General features: G+C 38.7%; 1 protein-coding gene across 2 annotated transcripts in view; it reads right to left on the reverse strand.

The window, feature by feature from the left end:
• SAR1 (SUPPRESSOR OF AUXIN RESISTANCE1) overlaps positions 1 to 23,745 on the reverse strand; it is a 67,528-nt gene that overhangs the window by 37,255 nt on the left and 6,528 nt on the right. For both annotated transcript variants that reach the window (XM_028230874.2, XM_028230868.2), the window contains exons 5-9: positions 22,904 to 23,058; positions 22,071 to 22,156; positions 12,321 to 12,425; positions 12,121 to 12,218; positions 11,433 to 11,553 (exon numbers count right to left, since the gene is read on the reverse strand). In XM_028230874.2, coding sequence (XP_028086675.2) covers positions 11,433 to 11,553; positions 12,121 to 12,218; positions 12,321 to 12,425; positions 22,071 to 22,156; positions 22,904 to 23,058 — 565 coding nt within the window. The remainder of the gene's footprint in view (positions 1 to 11,432; positions 11,554 to 12,120; positions 12,219 to 12,320; positions 12,426 to 22,070; positions 22,157 to 22,903; positions 23,059 to 23,745) is intronic.

Genomic DNA, 23,745 nt, shown 5'->3' on the forward strand with positions numbered 1-23,745 from the left:
TCAATCTCAACATGTTTTGTCCTGTCATGTTGAACTGGATTGTGAGCGATGTTGATGGCGGCCTTATTATCACAGTATAACCGCATGGAGTCCGTCTGATCAATACCTAGATCACGCAACAATAATTTAATCCATAAAAGTTCACACACACCTTGGGCCATAACTCTAAACTCAGCTTCTGCACTGGACCTGGCAACCACATTCTGTTTCTTACTCCTCCAAGTAACTAGGTTGCCGCCAACAAATGTGCAATACCCTGAAGTTGATCTCCTATCAGTTACTGACCCAGCCCAGTCAGCATCTGTATAGGCTTCTACACGAAGATGATCATACTTTGAAAAATACAGACCCTTACCAGGAGCAGACTTCAAATACCTCAAGATTCTCATGACAGCATCAAAGTGAATCTGATGAGGAGCATGCATAAACTGACTAACTACACTGACAGCAACAGCAATATCAGGACGGGAGTGAGATAGGTAAATGAGCTTACCCACTAATCGTTGATAGCTCCCCCTATCCACAACTTCTCCTCCTTCATCATCCCCCAATTTCTGATTGGGTTCCAGTGGGGTGGCACATGCCTTACAGCCAAGCATCCCAGTTTCCTTCAACAGGTCAAGCACATATTTTCTCTGTGAGATAAATATCTCATCCTTTGAGCGAGCAACTTCAATTCCCAGAAAATACTTCAAGCTTCCCAAGTCTTTGATTTCAAATTCTTTAGCTAAATATTTCTTCAACAGAGGTATTTCCCCACTATCATTACCTGTAAGAACTATGTCATCTACATAAACAATAAGTGCTGTAGTCTTACCGCGTGAGGAATGTTTCACAAACAATGTGTGATCTGCCTGACTTTGTTTGAAGCCATATTTAAACATAGCCTGAGTGAATCTCTCAAACCAAGCCCTTGGAGACTGTTTGAGACCATATAATGACTTCCGTAGTTTGCATACTTTGCCTTCTGTTTGATGATCCTCAAAACCCGGAGGAATGTCCATATATACTTCTTCTTCGAGGTCACCATGGAGAAAAGCATTCTTGACATCAAATTTATAAAGCGGCCAATCTAGATTAGCTACTAGAGAGAGAAGTACTCTGACTGAATTCATTTTAGCCACTGGTGCGAAGGTCTCCTGATAATCAATGCCATATGTCTGAGTAAACCCTTTTGCCACAAGTCTTGCCTTATAACGCTCAATAGACCCATCTGCTTTGTGTTTCACAGTATATACCCATTTACATCCCACAGGTCGTTTGCCCGTAGGTAACTCAGTCAATTCCCAAGTGCCATTCTTCCTAAGTGCTTTCATTTCCTCAATCATGGCTAGTTTCCACTCAGAGGTAGCAAGAGCATCCTGAAAATGGTTAGGAATGCTAACAGAGGAAATATTGGACACAAATGCTCTATATGAGGATGACAAATGAGAGTATGATACAAACTGTGAGATAGGATGTTGAGTACAAGATCTCACACCCTTCCTCTTGGCAATAGGAACATCAAGATCAATGGACTCAAGAGATTCAAAGCTACCCAGACTCTCATCAGAAGCAGGAGATGGCAGTGGAGTAGCAGAAATGGTCCCGTGTATCCAGTTAACTGGTTTTCTATCTATGTCCCGGACATAAACATGCCCGTCCTTATTCTTGGTGACAGTGGGTTCGATAGTCCCAGTAGAAGAGGGGGGTGCAAGAACAACTGGTTCCACCATAGGAAGCACAGTAGTAGAGGGTGGTGCAAGAACAACTGGTTCCACCATAGGAGGCACAGGAACTGGTTCCACCATAGGAGGCACAAGACTCACTTCACACCAAGGCTCCCCCGGAAATGAGGACGGTGACACCGGAGAGGACAAGAAATAGGACTGGGACTCAAAGAAAGTTACATCCATGGACACAAACCACTTACGAGAAGAAGGGTGGTAACATTTATACCCCTTTTGAGTAGGAGAGTAACCAAGGAAAACACATTTGAGGGAGCGAGGGTCCAACTTACCACGAGAGGGAGAGTGATTATGGACAAAACAGACACAACCAAATATTTTGGGAGGAATAGAAAACAAGGACGGAGAACCGAGGAGGACGTGAAGCGGAGCCTGTTTGTCCAAGACCTGGGTAGGGAGACGATTAATAAGATGGGCAGCGGTGAGAACAGTGTCGCCCCAATAGGGCCGAGGCACATTCATAAAAAAACACATGCACCGAGCCATGTCAAGAAGATGCCGATTCTTGCGTTCGGCCACCCCATTTTGTTGAGGGGTATTTGTGCAAGAGGTCTGATGGATAATGCCATGAGTAGAGAAATATTGTCCTAACCCAGAATCTATGTATTCCCCGCCATTATCAGAACGAAATATTTTGATAGTGGCCCCAAACTGAGTACAAATCATCTTATGAAAAGTGTGAAACACAGAGAAAACCTCACTCTTATCTTTCATGAGATACACCCAAGTAGCACGAGAAAAATCATCAATAAATGTAACAAACCAGCGATGACCTTTCATAGACAGAACACGAGAGGGACCCCAAACATCAGAATGTATTAATGAAAAAGGAACGAAACTTTTATTCAAACTGGGAGCAAAAGAAGCTCTATGTTGTTTGCCAAGTTGACAAGACTCACAAAGAAAGTCAGACACATGATGATTTGCGAAACGAGAAGGAAATAAATGTTTAAGTAAATGAAATGAGGGATGCCCAAGACGCCGATGCCACAGCCATAAATCAGCGGAGTAGTAGAAGACGTGGTGGAAGAATAAGCAAGTTTGTCCGGTTGATCTAGGAAGTAGAGACCATTTTCTGCACTACCACTGCCAATCGTCCTCCCCGTGACAAGGTCCTGAAAAAGACAATGATCAGAAAAAAACGTCACACTACAATTCAAATCCTAGGTAAGACGACTTAAGGATAACAGATTAACAGAAAACTTGGGAACATGGAGAACAGAAGATAGATGTATGGTAGGAGTGACTTGGACTAAACCTTTTCCAGAAATGGAAGAAACAGTACCATCGGCAATCCTAACTTTGTCCTGACCTGAAGAGGGCTTATAGACAGAGAAAAGATCAGAGGAGCCAGACATATGATCTGAGGCACCAGAATCAATAATCCAAGGCAAAGATGTATGACACAGGAAAGCACAAGGAGAAGATGCTAAGTTACCTGAGCGGGCAAAGGACGAGGAAGCGGTACTGAGAGCAGTAGAAGATCGGCGGTCCAACAATTGGCGCAAAGCATCCTCCAGCTCAGTATCAGAAGCTTGGGTAACAGAAGTAGAATTAGAATCAAGGGTATCAACGGCACTAGACTGATGAGCCCGGGAATAGGAACCACGTCCTCGAGATTGGCCGGACCGACCTCCTCGAGAACCAGACCGATCACCTCGACCCCCGGATGGAGTCCCATGAAGCTTCCAACACGTCTCACGAGTATGCCGCGGCTTCTTGCAATAATCACAAAATACAGACTCCTTAGCAGCAGACGGAGGAGGCAGGCTGAGGCCATCTCGAGGAGTAGACAGTAATGCAGAACGGTCAGTAGAGACAGGGGATATCATAGCAGACCGACGACTCTCCTCATTTTGTACATAGGCAAATGCCTCCTGAAGTGAAGGAAGAGTGTCCATACTCAGAACTCGACCCCTAACTGGATCATACTCCACATTTAGGCCGGCCAAAAATTTAAAGACCCGTTCCCATGCGATGAACTTCTTGTACCCGACAGAATCAGCAGGGCAAACGGGCTTATAGTCTTCTAGGTGGTCAAGGCGTTTCCAGCCGTTGGTGAGGAAAGTGAAGTACTGAAGAACAGTCTGCTCCCCCTGAAGTGAGCTCTCAATAGATCGGCGCAACTCAAATGCTTGTGAAAAATTTCCTTTGCGGGAATAGGTAACAGCCACAGCCTCCCAAACGTCCTGGGCAGTCTCCATAGACAAGTAGCCCTCACCAAGTTCTGGAACCATCGAATGGATAAGCCAACTCATAATCAAAGAGTTGGTAATCTCCCATTGGTCATAACCTGAGTCAGTGGTACTAGGTGCCTGTATCCTGCCATCAACATACCCCATCTTCCCTCTGCTTTTCAAAAACATAGTCAAACTTTGAGACCATGCTAGGTAGTTCTCACCATTAAATAGAGAGGTAGTGATTTTCAGACTAGGGTTGGGGTTCTCAGTCATGGTAGTAGGTAGAATGGGACTCTCACTCTTTGGTGTTTGAGAAGAAGGGGACACACTGGTGGAATCTGTCATGGATACAATACTACCAAACCCGCAACAAAACTAGCGGAAATCACAAACCCGGAAGGTGGCAGTGAGATAACAGGCACAATGACCACTATAAAGACATAACAAAATTAAGAAACCATTTTTTTTTTTTTTTTTGTGTTTTTTTGTGTTTTTTTGTGTTTTTTTATATATATATATATATATCGATTTATTTATGTATACATATATTTATATATAAATATATATAACAGGCTATATTTATATAAATATCAGGATATATATATATATATATATATTTATATATACCAAGGCTGAGATCATACCACAGTGAGACAGAGGCTGAGGACGATGACGACGAGCGACGATCGACAGAGGAAGGCGAGGAGATCGACGAGGTGAGGGAGACGACAGAGGAAGGCGAGGAAGACGAGCTGAGGAGATCGACGAGGTGAGGAAGACGAGCTGACGAGGTGAGGGAGACGACAGAGGAAGGCGAGGAAGACGAGCTGACGGCTGTGTGATGATCCACCCAGGCAAGCTTCCAACCCTAGAGTGTCTTTGGTGTAAAGGTCTACCAACGAGGGTGAGCCGAAACCCTAGAGGTTCTGCTCTGATACCATGAAGCTTGAGTAACCAGCTTAGAGGTATGATAGAATATCACCCCCTATTTATAAATGAAGATTAGGGTTTACAAGAAAGTCAATTACAAGATAATCCCTGAGGGCACAAAATGATTACAGACAGACCTTAGTGAAACTTTCGGCTAATATAATATGCTAACAGGCCTAACAAATGTCAAGTAATGGGATTTAATTCTAAAACTATGATTTTTTTAAGTAGTCACACAACTAGCTTGAAAGTAGGAATATACATTTTTTTTTTTTTTTTTTAAAACTCATGAAGATAAATTAGTGTAAGAAATAGATTTGATTATCGGATTCACAGTTGTTTGTGTGAGCTTCATTTTGCTTTATAGAGTTCTGTCAGTTTAATTACTACAAATACTTTTTTTTAGTAGGTTAATGACAACAAATATAAGTCAAGACTACAAGTACAACAAAAATATTAAGTGAAATTTATCTATAAGCTAAGAAGCATGGCACTTCTAAGAAAGTAACGTGTCATGGCCATGTATATCCAATTACATATTAACGACAATAGGTTACAGTTACAGTCACAGTTGATTTTCAATAGTACGATGGTAAGCAGTGCTAAGTCAAATGAGCACATTCTAAGGAGGATGTCATGACGTAAAATGAACAATATAACTTAAAAACCAATGCGTTGACATCCATCACTGCAATCCTGAAGTGACATTCTTTCCACCAATAATTAAAAAACAGAGAGACAGAGAACAGTGTAAAATCAAATAGACATCTTTCGGTTTCAGTACATTGATGCAAATATATAAGATGGTAATCTCTTTTTAACCTCCTTCATTATAAGAAAGCAGAAAATCATATAAATGAAAAATGATACACAAGAAGGATGACAACCCTCTAAATTATGGGCATCATATTGCAGTCTAATCCTCTCAGCAGAAATTTCTGGCTAATTCTCTGAACTAACAATGACGTCCCCAGAGAAAGTCTACACTTTAGTTTGGATTTACCACTGAATCCCTCCAAACTCAAAGCGAGAATTCTGTTTAGTTCCATAGTAATTATACACAATTACAGTTCAGTTCTGCGCAATCAGATACTCAACTCTCTTACACCACTCCTTATAAATTTTAAGGAACAGGTTCTAGATACATTTATATCATTCCTCGCATTCTAGAACATAGTCAAGTGAGAATTTTGCATAATATTTCTGCTGGAAATTGTGTTCATGCATATAATATGATAGTGGTGTTGGTGGTAGATAGTGGCATGTATAGAATATGATAGTGGTGTTGGTGGTAGATAGTGGTATGTATAGAATATGATAGTGGTGTTGGTTGTAGATAGTGGCATGCATAGAATATGATAGTGGTGTTGGTGGTAGATAGTGGCATGTATATAATATGATAGTGGTAGATAGTGGTAATATATAATATGTAAGTGGCATATAATGGGTTATGATGATGTTTGTAATATCTCCTATATAAGGATTGTCATTTGGTCTTGTAAGATAAGAAGTTTTGAATATAACAGAAATATATTCCTTCTTCCTCATATTTTCGGAGTTCTTCTTCTTCATATTTTCTAAGTTGGTATCAGAGCAACAAAAAACACAGCAGCCCTAAAACCGTCATAGCCATGTCGGAAGTCACGTCCGGAACCACTTCAACCCCTGCCGCTGCCATTCCGGTGAAAACGTCCAACTCTCACTCTGTCCAAATCACCACCATCCGCCTAAATGGTGATAATTTTCTCCGCTGGTCACAATCTGTCCGGATGTATATCCGTGGGCAAGGAAAGATCGGTTACATCACTGGTGACAAGAAGGCTCCTGCTGTTAATGATCCGCTGTTCGACAATTGGGACGCTGAAAACTCCATGGTTATGACATGGTTGGTCAATTCCATGGAGGAGGATATAAGCTCTAATTACATGTGCTATACTACTGCACAAGAATTGTGGGATAATGTTAGTCAGATGTATTCTGACCTAGGAAATCAATCTCAAGTTTTCGAATTAACTTTGAAGTTGGGAGAGATTCGTCAAGGAGATGATTCCGTCACCAAATATTTCAATTCGTTGAAAAGGTTGTGGCAGGATCTTGACATCTTCAACACATACGAATGGAAATCGGTTGACGACTGCAACCACCACAAGAAAACTGTGGAAGACAGCCGTATTTACAAGTTTCTTGCCGGCCTCAACATTGAGTTCGATGAAGTGCAAGGAAGAATTATTGGCAGACCTCCTCTCCCATCCATTGGCGAAGTATTTGCCGAAGTCAGAAGGGAAGAGAGCCGAAGGAGCGTCATGCTTAAGAAAAAAGGTAATGGTGAATCAATTGAAATTTCTGCATTAATTAGCGATGCTGCGGCCAACAAGGCTGCAAATTACCAGCGCAGGTTTGATGATAAGCCACGGGTCTGGTGTGATTTTTGCAACAAGCCTCGCCATACACGCGAAACGTGTTGGAAGATTCATGGCAAACCTGTCAACTGGAAAAGCAGCAAACAAGGAGAGAAGAATCGTGGCTTTCCTACCGCTAATGAAGCCGATTCAGGTCCCTTCAACAAAGAGCAGATTGATCAACTCTTAAAGCTGATAAAATCCAACTCCTCAACCGGTACTCCTAGTGTTTTGTTGGCACAAACAGGTAGAAATCCTAAAGCCTTCTCTTGCCTAAACTTCTCTCCGTGGATCATAGATTCCGGTGCCTCCGATCACATGACTAGTTTTTCCCATTTATTTAGTACCTATTTCCCTTGTTCTGGTCATGACAAAATCAGAATAGCCGATGGTAGTTTTTCACCTATTGCAGGAAAAGGATTTATTAAACTAACTGAGAAAATTAATCTCAATGCTGTTCTTCACGTCCCCAACTTAGCCTGTAACCTTTTGTCTGTCAGTAAACTATCTAAGGATTCTAATTGTCGTGTTACATTTTTTGAATCCCATTGTGAATTTCAGAACCAGAACTCGGGGATGATGATTGGGCGTGCTAGGATGCTTGAAGGTCTTTACTACTTTGATGAAGTACCTGTTAGTAATAAAAAAGCTCAGAGCTTTAATAGTACCAGTTCAATCTCTGTTCGAGAAAAAATAATGCTATGGCACTATAGGCTAGGACATCCTAGTTTTCTTTATCTGAAACATTTATTTCCAGAATTATTTAAAGGGATTGATTGTTCTTCTTTTCATTGTGAAAGTTGCATTTTTGCAAAATTTCATCGCTCTACTTATTTGCCAAAACCTTACCAGGCTTCAAAACCTTTTTATTTGATTCATAGTGATGTTTGGGGCCCTTCTAAAATCACTACTCTTTCTGGTAAAAGATGGTTTGTTACATTTATTGATGACCATACCCGCTTATGTTGGATTTATTTGATGAATAAAAAATCTGACGTGAAAAATTTATTCACAAATTTTTACAATATGATTGAAAACCAATTTCAAACCAAAATTGGTATTTTACATTCTGATAATGGAACAGAATATTTCAATGAGCAGTTGGGTGAGTTTTTGGAAAAAAAGGGGATTTTTCATCAATCTACATGTCGGGATACCCCTCAACAAAATGGCATTGCAGAACGAAAAAATAAACATCTACTTGAAGTAGCACGTGCTATAATGTTTTACATGCATGTTCCTAAATATTTATGGGGTGAAGCAATTTTAACAGCCTCTTATTTGATAAACACGATGCCTACAAAGGTGTTAACATACAAAACACATTTTGATTGTCTCAAAACTTTTTTTCCTGACACGAGGTTGTTTTCTGATTTACCCGCCAAAGTTTTTGGATGTACTGCCTATGTTCATGTTCCTAGTCAATTTCGTTCAAAACTTGACCCCCGTGCTATAAAATGTGTTTTTTTGGGTTATTCCTCAAACAAAAAGGGGTATAAGTGCTTCGATCCTCAAAACAAGAAATTTCATGTGAGTATGGATGTGTCATTTGTGGAAACAAAATCCTATTTCCCCAACACTTCTCTTCAGGGGGAGACAAGTGGAGTAGAAGACCGTTTTTGGGATATTTCTATCCCGCTCCCCAATGTCATTTATCCTACACAAAAACCACATCTGTCTGATAATGATCACTTAGGAGAACCAAGTTCTATGGTGCCTAGTCAAGAAGATTCTTGCTTAGGGGGAGAAGTACTACAAAATGATCTAAATCCTGAGCTTCAGGTTTATACTAGGAAGCGATTTCATCTGAGGAATAATGACCCGAACGTCCATCCTAATGACCCGAATGTCCACCCGAGTTCTGGCATCGAAATTTTAGGTAATCCTATTCCTTCTATTTCCGACCTTGATGTACCTATAGCAATTAGGAAAGGTGTCCGAAATTGCATTAAACATCCTATTGCAAATTACCTCTCCTATCAAAGACTGTCTAAAAACCATAGAGCTTTCACATCTAGGATTTCACACTTGTTTGTTCCAAGGAATATACAGGAAGCATTGGATGATCCGAATTGAAAATTAGCAGTCATGGAGGAGATGAATGCTTTAAGGAGAAGTGGTACTTGGGAGATAGTTGATCTACCCAAAGACAAGAAAACAGTTGGGTGTAAATGGGTGTTTACGATAAAATGTAACGCAGATGGAAGCGTTGAGAGATACAAGGCGAGACTGGTAGCTAAAGGCTTCACTCAAACTTATGGGATCGACTATCAGGAGACGTTTGCTCCTGTTGCTAAAATAAATTCCATCAGAGTACTGTTATCTCTTGCAGTAAATTCAGATTGGCCTCTACATCAACTTGACATTAAAAATGCATTTCTCAATGGTGATCTTGAAGAGGAGGTGTTCATGAGCCTACCGCCGGGATTTGAGCAGAGACTTGGAAGTGACAGAGTATGCAGATTGAACAAGTCATTATACGGACACAAACAATCACCAAGAGCGTGGTTTGAACGCTTTGGGAAGGCAGTTATCAGTTGTGGCTTCTCGCAGAGTCAAGCAGATCACACAATATTTTATAAACATTCAAAAAACAGTAAAATTGCAATTTTGATTGTTTATGTTGATGACATCATTTTAACTGGTAATGATGAAGCAGAGTTAGCAGCCCTCAAAGAGAAACTCGCAAAAGAATTTCACATTAAGGATCTGGGAGCCCTCAAGTATTTCCTCGGAATGGAATTTGCAAGATCCAAGGAAGGTATATTCGTTAATCAGAGAAAATATGTTCTTGATCTCCTTGGAGAAACAGGTATGCTTGGTTGTAAGATGGCGGAGACTCCGATCGAGCCTAACTTGAAGTTACAAGCTGCTAAGGCTGAAGAAGTCAAAGAGAGAGAACAATATCAGCGACTTGTAGGGAAATTGATTTACTTGTCTCATACGCGGCCTGATATTGCCTTTGCAGTCAGCATGGTAAGTCAGTTCATGCACTCACCAGGGGTAGAGCACTTTGAGGCCGTTTATAAGATCTTAAGATATTTGAAAGGAACTCCAGGGAGAGGCTTACTATTCAAGAAACATGGACATCTTCAAGTTGAAGTATACACAGATGCAGACTGGGCAGGAAGTGTTACAGACAGGAGATCAACATCCGGATACTACTCCTTTGTAGGTGGGAACCTAGTTACATGGCGGAGTAAAAAACAGAATGTGGTAGCTAGAAGTAGTGCAGAAGCAGAGTTCAGAGCTGTTGCCCATGGAATCTGTGAAGTAATGTGGATTAAAAGAATTCTTGAAGAATTAAAGCTTTCTCACCCGACACCTATGAAGGTCTATTGTGACAACAAAGCAGCTATATCTATAGCTCATAATCCAGTTCTACATGATCGCACAAAACATATAGAAGTGGATAAACATTTCATCAAGGAGAAAATCAATGCTGGCATAATCTGTATGACCTACCTTCCAACAGGTGAACAATTAGCTGATGTGCTAACGAAGGGACTACACAAGAAGTAATTTGATAAGCCAACTAGCAAGCTGGCTAGCAAGCTGGCTATGGAAGATATCTTCAAACCAGCTTGAGGGGGAGTGCTGGAAATTGTGTTCATGCATATAATATGATAGTGGTGTTGGTGGTAGATAGTGGCATGTATAGAATATGATAGTGGTGTTGGTGGTAGATAGTGGTATGTATAGAATATGATAGTGGTGTTGGTTGTAGATAGTGGCATGCATAGAATATGATAGTGGCGTTGGTGGTAGATAGTGGCATGTATATAATATGATAGTGGTAGATAGTGGTAATATATAATATGTAAGTGGCATATAATGGGTTATGATGATGTTTGTAATATCTCCTATATAAGGAGTGTCATTTGGTCTTGTAAGATAAGAAGTTTTGAATATAACAGAAATATATTCCTTCTTCCTCATATTTTCGGAGTTCTTCTTCTTCATATTTTCTAAGTATTTCGTTTCTTATTAAATTAAGATAAGAAAATCATGACAAAAAGCTCAAAAAGAAGAGTAGATTAAAGATCAGACACCGACACCAACAGGCTAATAGGTGAAGAAAATGTTGAATTTCCGAAGTTATTAAGTGGACTAACTAAAACATTGTAGAAAGAAGTATCATGTAAAGTGAAGAGACAAATGTATTGAAGATGACATGGTAAAAATGTTCCCAGTACCTTCAAAGATGAAAAAATTGATTGAGCAAGCCAAAGAAGATCATCTGAAGAATGTTCAGAACTTTGAAATAGTTGATCAGCAACAACTGCTTCCTGCAAAGAATAGCATTGTGCTACCCCCCTAACATCAAAATTGCAGGATCAATTAAGCATAAACATTAAATAGAGTCCATTAGATCAATTAAAACACAAATGAAGATATATGTGCGACTGTCAACTTAATTGACATTTACAATCAACAGTAGCAATTACTGGGATACAAATCATTATCAAGAAGAAACACATATGAATTGATACCTGCAAAATCACAGCAAGCAACAACTCAAGTGAACTACCCTTTCCAGTCAACGACCCAAGAACAGTTATGGAGAAGAAAAGAAAACGTTACAAAGCAAAAATTATCCATCTAATTCTTTTTGGTAGTGAATATAAACCCTTTTTACAAGTTGAAAGGGGGGAAGAAAAAAGCCGCAGTTCTGACAGTCAGGTAAAGTATCAGAGCACCAAGTTCATAGTTCAAAAATCCAAGCCAGGAATAAAATGGATACATCCCACTGACCTAAAAGTGCTATAGTATGCCTAAAAAATTAATGTAACTTTTACAGTTAACATAATGAAATTTAAGGTAAAGCCAAAGCATCACTCTTAAATATCATTGGTCAATGAGTAACATTCCTGGAATACTTACCCATTATCAGTTGTATTAAACAAACCCAGCATTATTAGTCCATCTTCTTTGAGTATCCATATTTTGTTTGAAGTAATTTTGACATCAATGAGTGCACCCTAACAGAATCAAAGCACAGACATTCAATACAATGAATAGAAGTTGATTCTTGTCAAAGAATAAAGAAAATAAACCGGAAGAGTGATGAAAGATTAGATTACCTCCTCCAATGGGATGTGTTGCACTGAAGAGTCCAACAATAAAATGATCCTGTCCCCCACACTATAATGAAGGCTATAAACATAGATCATCTCCATGCTAACTCCCTTCACAATTGAGCCAAAAAATTGTTCAGTAGCAGTGTAAAAACATTCTGAAGTCAAATGAATATTCTGACAAGGTACTGCATCAAACTAACACACTTTAGCTTGACAAGTAGAGAAACCAGCTAAGATATCTAATTGGGTAAGCAATAACATAAACAGCAACTCTTCAATATAAAAGATGAAGATATATAATAACCCATAACATTGGACTACAGCATTATACACATAATTGCTGCTGAACACATTTGGAGTCACGTCTAGAAACTGAACAACTGGAAAATATATCCCTATTCTGCATGTTGGGATGGGCTTGCCCAAACCAACCAACCCAACACAAACTTTTGGCTGGCCAAATCCAATAATTATTTATGTTGGGTTGGACCTAAGCCCGACTCTAATCTGAACTTCTAGTCCATGTTGGGACTGATTCAACTCAAGCAGACAAGACAAGACAAGACAAGCCAAGCCAGACTTGGGAATAGAAGAGCGTGCTTTGCCTATGAAAGATACTTTTCCATTAGCTATCTATCAATAAATTTTGTATATTGCATGTAGTAAATATAGTGCCACTTTAATAAAAAGTTAACTCTTTGCTCAAATAAAAGAAACATAAAAAGAAATCTAATGCAGCATGTATGTCTTCTATGTTTTTTAATCAGCAACAAAAAAAGAGATACCAGTGAGAGAGAAAATAGAAGTACAAGAATAAAAAAAAAAGAGGAAAATACATCCTCTAAGAGGAGAAAAAGAAAAAATAAAACACAATTACAACTGGCATAGGAATTCCTTTAAAAGGTGCCACAACCAACACCGAAAATGAAGTTTCTTTCTAGCCATAATCTGCACAGATCACACAACTCCAAAGGGCCTGTGACTTTTCATTTGAACCAAGACCACTTAAGTCAATGATGAAATCAATGGAAGATGTAATCACCCAATCAATGCCTACCAACTAAAGCAACGCCCCCCCCCCCCCCCAAAAAAAAAAAAAAAAAAAACCACCACCCTGTGCCCGGCGGATAATGCAAAAATAGATGGTCAATCCTCTCCCTCCAAGTAGCACAAACACGAACATGTGACACGACACTAACATGCCGACATATCGATTTTCAAGAAATGCAAGACACGACAAGCTTAGGATAAATTAAAATTTTATATTTTTTTAATTTATTATATGTCATATATATGAATAATTTATTCAAAGACAATGAAAAATATGTAAAATAACACCAATTACATAAAAAAGTTGTATATTTTGTTGTTTAAACATTAAGATATCTTCAAGTAACAATTACATTCTTATAGAACATTACAATACACTCGTTTGTTAACGTTTCAAAACATACTTAAAGTACTACATAGAAGAATGCAAAACATTGTTATTACGACAAAATATTCATCACATTATCACATAGGACGTGTTCGTTCGGAGTGTTCAAGAAGTGTTGCCGAAGTGTTAGTGAAATGTCGATAAAGTGTCCAATATTAAAATTTTGATTTTTAAATTAATACACGTTGAAAAAATGTCGGACACGCATTTAGAAGTGTCCAGAATAGGGGTGTGCATGGTGCAGTTCGGACAGTTTGAGAGTAAAATTACAAACCAAATGGCAGATTGGTGGATTGATGGATTGGCAAATAACCAAATCGCGATTTGGGCAATTTGGGGTGGATTGGCGGATCGAAAAATATTCTTAACCAATTATCAAGTATTTTCATAATATATAACACTAATGTACACAATATTCCTCATCTATATAAGAAGAGTGGGGAGCATTTGATAACTTTTAAGAGTTGGTCAGTTAAGAACCAAATAGATTACTTCTTAATGAGAAAAGTGGACCGCCTAAAATACAATGATTGTAAGGTGATTCCTGGAGAGAGCATGGCCTCTCAACATAGGATTTTGGTATTAGATTTATGTTTTAGAGGGCAATACCAAGTTAGGAAGGATGGCGGGCATCGTAGGACGAGATGGTGGGACCTAAAAGGGGATAAACTATAAATATTTAAGAATAGAATGGATAAAGAAGGTATTTGGGACTTGGAAGATGATGCTAACACTATGTGGAACTCGATGGCCTATTGTATGAGGAGAATCTCAAGGGAAGTGCTTAAAGAGTCAAAAGGGATAAGACCCGGGAAACTTGGTGGTGGTGGAGGACAGAGGTTTAAGCGGTTGTTAAGGTAAAAAAAAAGTACTTTAAAAAGTGGCAGAAGGATAGAACTGAGGAAAACCTTAAGAGATATAAACTGGCTAATAAGGAGGTCAACAAAATAGCGAGAGAGGCTAAGTTGAAAGCTTATGATGAACTATATACTAGACTAGATAGTAAGGAGGGAAAGAAGAGGACATACAAACTTGCTAAGATACGGGAGAGGAAAACAAGAAATTTTAATCAAGTTAAGTGCATCAAGAGTGTGGATTCTAAGGTATTGGTGAAGGATGAAGAGATTAAAGAAAGATGGAAGAACTATTTTGAGAAACTATCAAATGAGGAACATGGAGATACGGCAATAGGGGAAAAAATAGCCAGTAATACAATAAACCAAGACTATAGGTTCTATCGTAGGATTAGAAACTTTGAAGTGGAGATTGCACTTAAAAAGATGAAATCAAATAAGGCTTTAGGACCCAATAATATCCCTATTGAAGTTTAGAAGTGTTTGGGTAAAAAGGGAATTGCTTGGTTGATTAGGTTGTTTAGCAAAATTTTGTTGACTAGGAACATGCCGGATGAATGAAGGAAGAATATTTTAGTGTCAATCTATAAGAATAAAGGAGATGTCCAGAATTGCAACAACTATAAAGGAATCAAGTTAATGTGTCATATAATGAAAGTGTGGGAGGGGGTGATGGAACGCCGATTGCGAGATATAACAGAGGTGTCAGAAAATCAATTTGAGTTTATACCTGGCAGGTCAACAATGGAAGCGATTTATCTTTTGAGGAGAATAATAGAAAAGTATAGAGAAAATAAAAGAAACATTCATATTGTGTTTATCGACCTTGAGAAAGCATATGATAGAGTACACCGAGATATAATATGGTGGGTGTTAGAGAAGAAAAGGGTGACAAAAAGTTACATTGATGTGATTAGGGACATGTATGAAAGGGTGGTGACCACTATTAGATCGCTATTAGATCACCTGCTGGAGAGACAAATGAATTTCCTATCACTGTAGGGTTACATTAAGGATCTACCTTAAGTCCTTATCTTTTTGCTTTAGTTATGGATGAGTTAACAAGAAATATTCAGGATGACGTGCCATGGTATATGCTTTTTGCAGACAATATTGTGCTAGTGGATGAGACTAGAGAAGGAGTAAACACAAAATTAGAAATTTTGAGAAAAACTCTTGAATCTAAAGGATTCCGGATAAGCAGGACTAAGACAAAGTACATGAAATGTAAATTTAGTAACAATGTTAGAATTTACCAATTTACTCCTCCACCTACCATCTCCACTAGCACCCACTTCACCTACCACCTCCACTACACTACACCTACTACCCAAACCCTCTCCTATATAATGCCACTCTGATTTGTAATACAACATATCAATCAATAAATCAATCATCCATACATATATTTTTAACATGGTATCAGAGCAAGGTTAAGAGCCTATTCATTCTGCTTCACCGGCGGGCGGCAGCCTCAGCTTGGCCGCCCGCCGGACCTCTACACATACCCAGACTGTAACTTCATCTTTCTCTCTCCCCAGTTTCTGCGTTTGGCTACCAAATTCATTTCCTCGTTTATAGCTTGAATCTGATATGTTGAGCTTGTAATCATGAGTTGCAATGGCTGTCGAGTTCTTCGAAAGGGTTGCAGTGAAAACTGTATCCTCCGACCATGCCTTCAGTGGATCGACTCCCCTGAATCTCAAGGCCACGCCACCGTCTTCGTCGCCAAGTTCTTCGGTCGCGCCGGCCTGACTCCGCCGGACCTCGACGAGGCTTCCGAGGCTGAAGCCACCTGTTCAGACATGTTTAAACTTTCTCACCATCAAGATCCAAACCCGAAATATGACTGCCTCCTCTTTGATGTCGATGATACTCTTTATCCCCTAAAATCTGGTCTGTCTGCAGAATGCACCAAGAACATCATAGAATATATGATTAACAAGCTCGGCATGGAGGATAAAGCCCCCCGAAATGTGCATTCAACTGTACAAAGATTCCATGTTTTCTCTCTCTCTCTCTTCCTTTAAACCCTCTCTTTTCCTTTCTTTTATTTTTTATTCATCATCATATCTTCCACCACCTCCCTTTCTTTTTTGTTTAAACAATATTTTTGCACCAACAAACCAGGTTTTACCCAAACCCGTGGGACTCATTATCACTTTCTTTTATTTTATTTTATTTTATTTTTTTATTTTTTTTTTATTTTTCTTAAAAAAAAAAAAAAAAAAAAAAAAAAAAAAAAAAAAAAATAAGTGGCTCTGGCACGTCCACTTCTGCACTCCACCCATGTCTTCCACCATCCTCTAAAATAACATTTCTTCACACCCTCCCACTTTGACCCATTCTTTGTATTATTATTATTATTATTATTATTATTATTATTATTATTATTATATATATCTTCCAAAAAAAAAAAAAAAAAAACAATTTACCAATTTACACAACAAATCATATTTTATTCCTCTCTGGGATCAACCCCGATCCCAATTTTACACAAAAAAAAAAAAAAAAAAAAAACAAACAAACAACAGCAACACATCCACAGGCGGGATTTTTTCTTCTCTATTCAGCCGCCGGTCTCTTCTTTTTGCCTCCGTCCTGGCCTGCCCTTGACGGTGTTGCCTCCGTGTTTCCCACGCCACCGAGCACATTTACTCCCTGCTCCTCCACTGCCGCATATGGCGGCCCTCCAAATCGGAACATCACGGTGGTCTTCCGCTTCAGGTCCTTGTTTTCTGCCCTTAGCACGCTTATCTCTGCTCGCGCATCCTTATACATGCGTTGGAGCAGAGCCAGTTGGGCGTTTAAATGCTGCACCTCATTTGTCCTACTCTGCAGCCGGTTCGACAAATTTGTGACCGCCGTCATGCTTTCCACACATGCCTTCAAAGTATACTGATTGGCCTCCACATCCGACAGCACTGCCATTCTTTGCTCCACAGACCGCATCGGAAAGTTCAACGGAGTATACTCCAGGGCGCTTGGTTGAGTTTCCAGTGCCACCGCACCAGTTCTCTCTCTCGTTGACTCATTGAGGTCGGGAAAGAGAGTGAGTAGACCTCGGGATGAGGATGCCGTATTCTGGGTAGCTGAACGGGAAGAAGAGGCCATTGTTCAGATGTTTCAGAGAAGGTTTGGTTACAACGTCTTTACCGAGTGTTTCAGAATGACAATGTTCAGAGGTTTCTATCCGTTTTTCTGTCTCAGCTTCTGCCTCAGCCTCAGCCTCCGTCTTATAGCCGAGGCAGCCACGCGCATCGCGCGCCTCTTGCCACCAGCCGACAAACGGGCGCTCCAACCAAGGCACTCACGTGCCTCGCCATGATGAATCCGGCACGCCTTTTGATAAAATTGGGCACGCCTTTTGATGGCACGCTTTTTGATAAAATTGGGCACGCCTTTTGAGGGTGCAACTTCACCAACGGTCCGACATGACCCCATAAACTGTCCCGACATTTGATTCCGGTTAGCTTTTTCAACGGTCCGACATGACCCCATAAACTGTCCCGACATTGATTCCGGTTAGCATCTCCAACGGTCCGACATGACCCCATAAACTGTCCCGACTTTTGATTCCGGTTAGCATCTCCATCGGTCCGGTATGACCTCGTCAACTGTCCAGACTTTATCTGCTACAGCGTTCTGCCACAACCATACAGTGTCCTCTACAATGTTATGACACCACCATACAGTGTCCTCTACACCGTTATGACACCACCATACCGTGTCCTCTACAACGTTATGACACCGCCATCCAGTGTCCTCTACACCGTTATGACACCGCCATCCAGTGTCCTCTACACCGTTATGACACCGCCATCCAGTGTCCTCTACATCGTTATGGCACCACCTTTCAGAGTCTTCACCAACGGTCTGACACGACCATACAGTGTCTCCTATCTTTTTTTTATTTTTATTTTTATGTATTTTCTTGTTTATTTTTATGTATTTTCTTGTTTTGTTCCTCTCTTCAAACTCAAGTTGGTTAGTTTCTATCCTCCTTGAGTTTGCGGGGGGCTGTTAGAATTTACCAATTTACTCCTCCACCTACCATCTCCACTAGCACCCACTTCACCTACCACCTCCACTACACTACACCTACTACCCAAACCCTCTCCTATATAATGCCACTCTGATTTGTAATACAACATATCAATCAATAAATCAATCATCCATACATATATTTTTAACAAACAATAACAATGAAAACAGAGGAGAAGTGCAGATTGAGAACCAAAAACTGCCTAAGAGTGAACATTTTCATTATTTAGGGTCGATTATCACAACAGCGTGGGAGATTGATGCAGATGTGGACCATAGGATTAAGGTGGAATGGTGTAAGTGGAGAAGTGCGTCTGCGATACTGTGTGATAAATAAATACCCACTAGACTAAAAGGTAAGTTCTATAGAACGGCTATTAGACCAACGAAGTTGTATGGGACGGAGTGTTGGGCAACCAAAAAACAACATGCAAATAAAATGAGTGTGGCTGAGATGAGGATGCTAAGATCGATGTGTGGCAAGACTAGATAAGACAGAATCAGGAATGAGTATATTCGGGAATGGGTAAGAGCAGCACCAATAGAAGATAAATTGAGAGAGAATCAATTGAGATGGTTTAGTCACATTCAACGGAGACTAACAAAGACAGTAGTGAAGAAATGAGATACTGTAACGGTAGATGGTAGTGTTGGGGGACGAGGTAGGCCTAGATTAACGTTGGCTAGCGTTGTAAATCGAGATATGGATCTACTTAATTTGATTAACGAAATGGCCTTTGATAGGACTACGTGGAGCAGAAGGATTCATGTAGCCAACCCCAATTGATGGGACTTAAGGCTTGGTTTGATTTAGTTTGGTATATTTCATATATATAACTACTAATTTGTAACAAATTTCACATATTAAATTTTTATTTTGATATTTCATTAGAGATTAATATATATATATATATATCAACTATAGCGGAGCGGAACGATTTCGAAGGCGGATTATAAATTTTAAAGTTTAATCTGCGGTTAGAGGATAGAACAGTGTAAATCGGTGCGATTTTAACGGATTGGGCGGTATTTTGCACAGTCCTAGTCCAAAAAGTGTTGGTGTCCGCCACGAGTGTCGGACATGACATGGTTCCTCTATAGAAGTGTCCATGTGTTTTTAGCTCCTCACCTTTTTGAACCATGTCATTAGTAAGTTTCTTATAAACCATAAATCAGACAAAAAAAATTGACTTGGAAGGGCACATTTGCAGCCCAAATTAACTTATGGGTGTCAAGAATGGGAACATTAAGATCAATAATAGAATCAAAAAAGAATTTGCAAGAAAAAAAACCCCAAAAGAATGAATAGATTACTCTCCTATCATTGCCTTCTCGTCTCAAAAATATCATAAGAAATGAATAGGAAAGAAACTAAATCAATTGCCTCTCGATCATTAAGATCTTTGGAAAAATTGAAATTCCAAAACTAGATGAGTATAGGATGAAATCATAGAGGCAATGGAAGTGCCATGAGACCGAGATAATGATGCAAAAAAATAAAGAAAAAAAATGAGCAAAAGAAGCCTCTCCTTTGTAAACATATTTCCAAAAAAAAATTATCCCATTCCCAAAACAAAATGAATATCTCTAGAAAAACAAGAAAGACAATGAGAAATGGATTTCCAAGAAGATGGAGAATTTTCCTAACAACCTGTCAAGAATCCCATCCATTTTCCTGAACCACATATTTGCTTCTAATAACATGCCACAAAACCCACGCTCAAAAGGAAACGTTCACACAACCATTTACCAAGAAAAATTGTATTTTCAGCAACAATATTCCTTAACCCAGGACCTCCTTTATTCCTTAGAAGTGAAAGCACCCCCAAACTGAACAAATGATCTCTCCTCTTTTCAGCACTTCCCTCCCACAAAAAGTCCCTCACCATTTATTCAATCTTATTCACCACCCCCAACCAAATTCTAAACAAAGAAAGAAATATGGTGAATTGGCTTGGCACACTAGACAATACAAATTAACTAAACTAAGCCTCCCCCTAGATAACATTGTCCTCTTCTAACCTCCCAGCCTTTTACTAATCCTGTCAATCATTGGAATCCAAAAAATTTCAAACTTAGGACCTATGTTACATGAATTCTTGAAAATAAATCAAATACCTGTGTCAGACACCCAACACTTGGACAAGATGTGGATGTGTCCAATACTTTCATTCGATACTATTTGCATTGAACACTATCATTATATATATTGTCATATAATTGCTATAAAATACATGAAATGCCTTTTTACACTAATTGCTACACACAACACCATTTTATCTCACATAATAGATTAAAAAAATATAAAAATACGACGCTTTTTTCTTGAGTCTGTGCACCCTTAAATTTGAAGTTTGATGGGTTTGACCTTTAGATATACACATGCACCCAACACTCATACCCGAGTCCATGTAACGTAGCTTAGGACTATCTCTCAAAGGGAGCCCAAGTATTTAATTGGAAAAGATTTAATGGCGTGCCTGAGTTGACCCACCCCCCTGTGTAACCTATCATTTGGAATATTAATACCATCTAAAGAGCCCTTATCCATATTCACCTTAAGTGCTGACAACACTTCAAAGATTCCAAGGATATAAAAAATAAAAATAAAAATTCACCACTTTAATCTCTTTAATAGAGGCTAAAAATAACATCCTCAACAAATTGTAAATTCGAAACATAAATCCTCTCCCAATGTAAAAACCTTGCACCAAACTTATCTCTTTAACCCTATTAACCAACCTATCCAAACCATCAACCACTAGAGTAAACAAAAAGGGAGACAATTGGTCACCCTAACTAAGCCCCCTAGATTCCTTAAATGTATCACTCACTTCACCATTTACTATAACTGAATAAATTACAAGAAGACAAGCATCCACTAATACATTTCCTCCATCTCTTTCAAAAATACTTTTAGCTTGAAAAAATCCCAATCCACATGATCATATGCATTTTCAAAATCAGCCTTACAAATAAATATTTCCCTGATAGACCGACCCTCTATAATCTTCGTATCATCATTTGCTACCAATCCACAATTTGACGCCCCTCAACAAATGCCCATGAGACAAAGAAATAGTATCTCTTAAAACCTTAAAGACAACTTCAGCCAAAACTTTATACAATGATGTAACTAAACTAATGGGTAGAAAATCACTAATTTTTAATAAATTCTCCTTCTTTGGAATGAAACAAATAAAACTCCGTTGTACATCAAAATGGCATTGGAACAAGCGTTAACAATGCCATGTACAAAAAACTCACTAAAAACCTTCAAAACTGATGTTGCACCATCATTGAAGGATGGAAGAAGAGAGGCCAAACAAATGGACTGGCAGTGCGCAAAATATTAGGGGATCATTTTCACATCAAAAGGGTATTTAAATATCCATTATTTGTTTTGGCAATACATACTGGAGAACGTTTATATAGGATTGCCAAAGGAATAGCACTTGTATCATTGTTAGCTTCACCAACCCATAACCTTACAAAAGTAGCACCTGCAACCAAAAAGATCAAATAAAATGTCACCAAGACAAGCACATTGCAAAAACAGAAGTCCAAAAATTTATTAAAAAAAAAGAGAGATTAAATAGAATGAGTAATCAAACAGAAAATAAATAAATATTGACTACCCAGTTCAACATATGCAAAGAAAATTAACTATGACAATTTTTTTATTTTTTTGGGTGTGTGTGTGTGTGTGGGGGGGGGGGGGGGGGGGGGGGGGAATCTTCTGAATTTTGAGTGAATATTTCCCTACAACTTCCACTGTTACATTATTAATATTATTCATCAGCCGAGTATGATAAATTTTAAAATACATATCAAAAAAAATATTTAAAATGTTTAATAATGTAAAAAGGAAGCTCAAATTTAGCATACAATTATGTCACAAGAAGAACAGACTAATAAAAAAAAACAGATCACTAAAACATGCACATAACATTTAGGATTTTGCATACTAGATGATAAATCCTTCATGTTGAAAAAATTACACAATATGAAAAGGAAAATGAGTGAGAGCACTAATTAGTGCTATCACTAATGATGTGGTAGTAGGCCCCACCATGAATGATTTGATGTTTTGGCCTTGGTGTTGTATTTTTTTTCTTTTTTTATTGAGTGTCATGTCATTAGTGGTCTTTTTAGAGCTCCAAAATTAGTGGTCTTTATCATTGTTGATATGAAAATCAACATACAAATTGAAAAGAAGATAGCAATCAGATAAAGGTGATAAGAATTGCCTGTCAACGTTGGAATACTCATTGTATTACTGAAAATTCTGCTACGACTTAGAAAGTCCCAAACTCGTAAGGTCCCATCAAAATGAAGCACAAAAAGAAGTTTTTTCCCATACACCTCTGATACTACCAAATCCTGCACAGCACCTATTGTCCTCCTGCAAAACATTCTCAGGAACAATGCATTTGAGTTGAGTTGCATGGGAGAACAAATAATCCATGTGAGAATAGCATTTTCACTATTATATTGTTTGTGAAAAACCACATTCATTGCAAGCAAAGTTTTTGAAGGCAAATGCGTAAAATGAGACAATTTATCACTCATGAGACGATGCGTAAGCCTCAACGTGTTGAGGCATAAGCATTTTGAATTTTGAATTTTTATATTTAGTAAATAAATAAATATTTTAAAAATAGTAAAAAAATATTAAAAATTAAACAAAAAAAGTGTACATACTTTTCTCCTTAAAGCATCAAACATTTCATTATACAGAAGGAAGCTTGCTCTCATCAAAGGTGAAATTGACATTCTTAGCTTCAATTATCAATTTTCTCTCTTTAGTCTTAGCTTTGTGTTTTTCTTGGTTTGTTGTTTAGTTGATTTTTTCTCATAGAATATAGTTACAAAAGAGGTTATTCTTTTTCATGTGTAAATGATGTATTAGACCAAGTTTAACAACAGCCCAAAACAAGCTCTCCATATGCGTACTCCTTATAGCACAAAAAGTGTACAAGGTGCACACCTTAGACTATGATACACAAACTTTTGAAAACAGTCACCTAAAAATCAAATCCTCCATGCATTTTTCTCTAGCCTCACCTTGAAGCAAGCCTCAACGATGCCT

Source organism: Camellia sinensis, chromosome 5, assembly GCF_055761805.1.
Source record: "Camellia sinensis isolate YWXY chromosome 5, ASM5576180v1, whole genome shotgun sequence".
In the NCBI taxonomy this organism is placed as follows: Eukaryota; Viridiplantae; Streptophyta; class Magnoliopsida; order Ericales; family Theaceae; genus Camellia; species Camellia sinensis.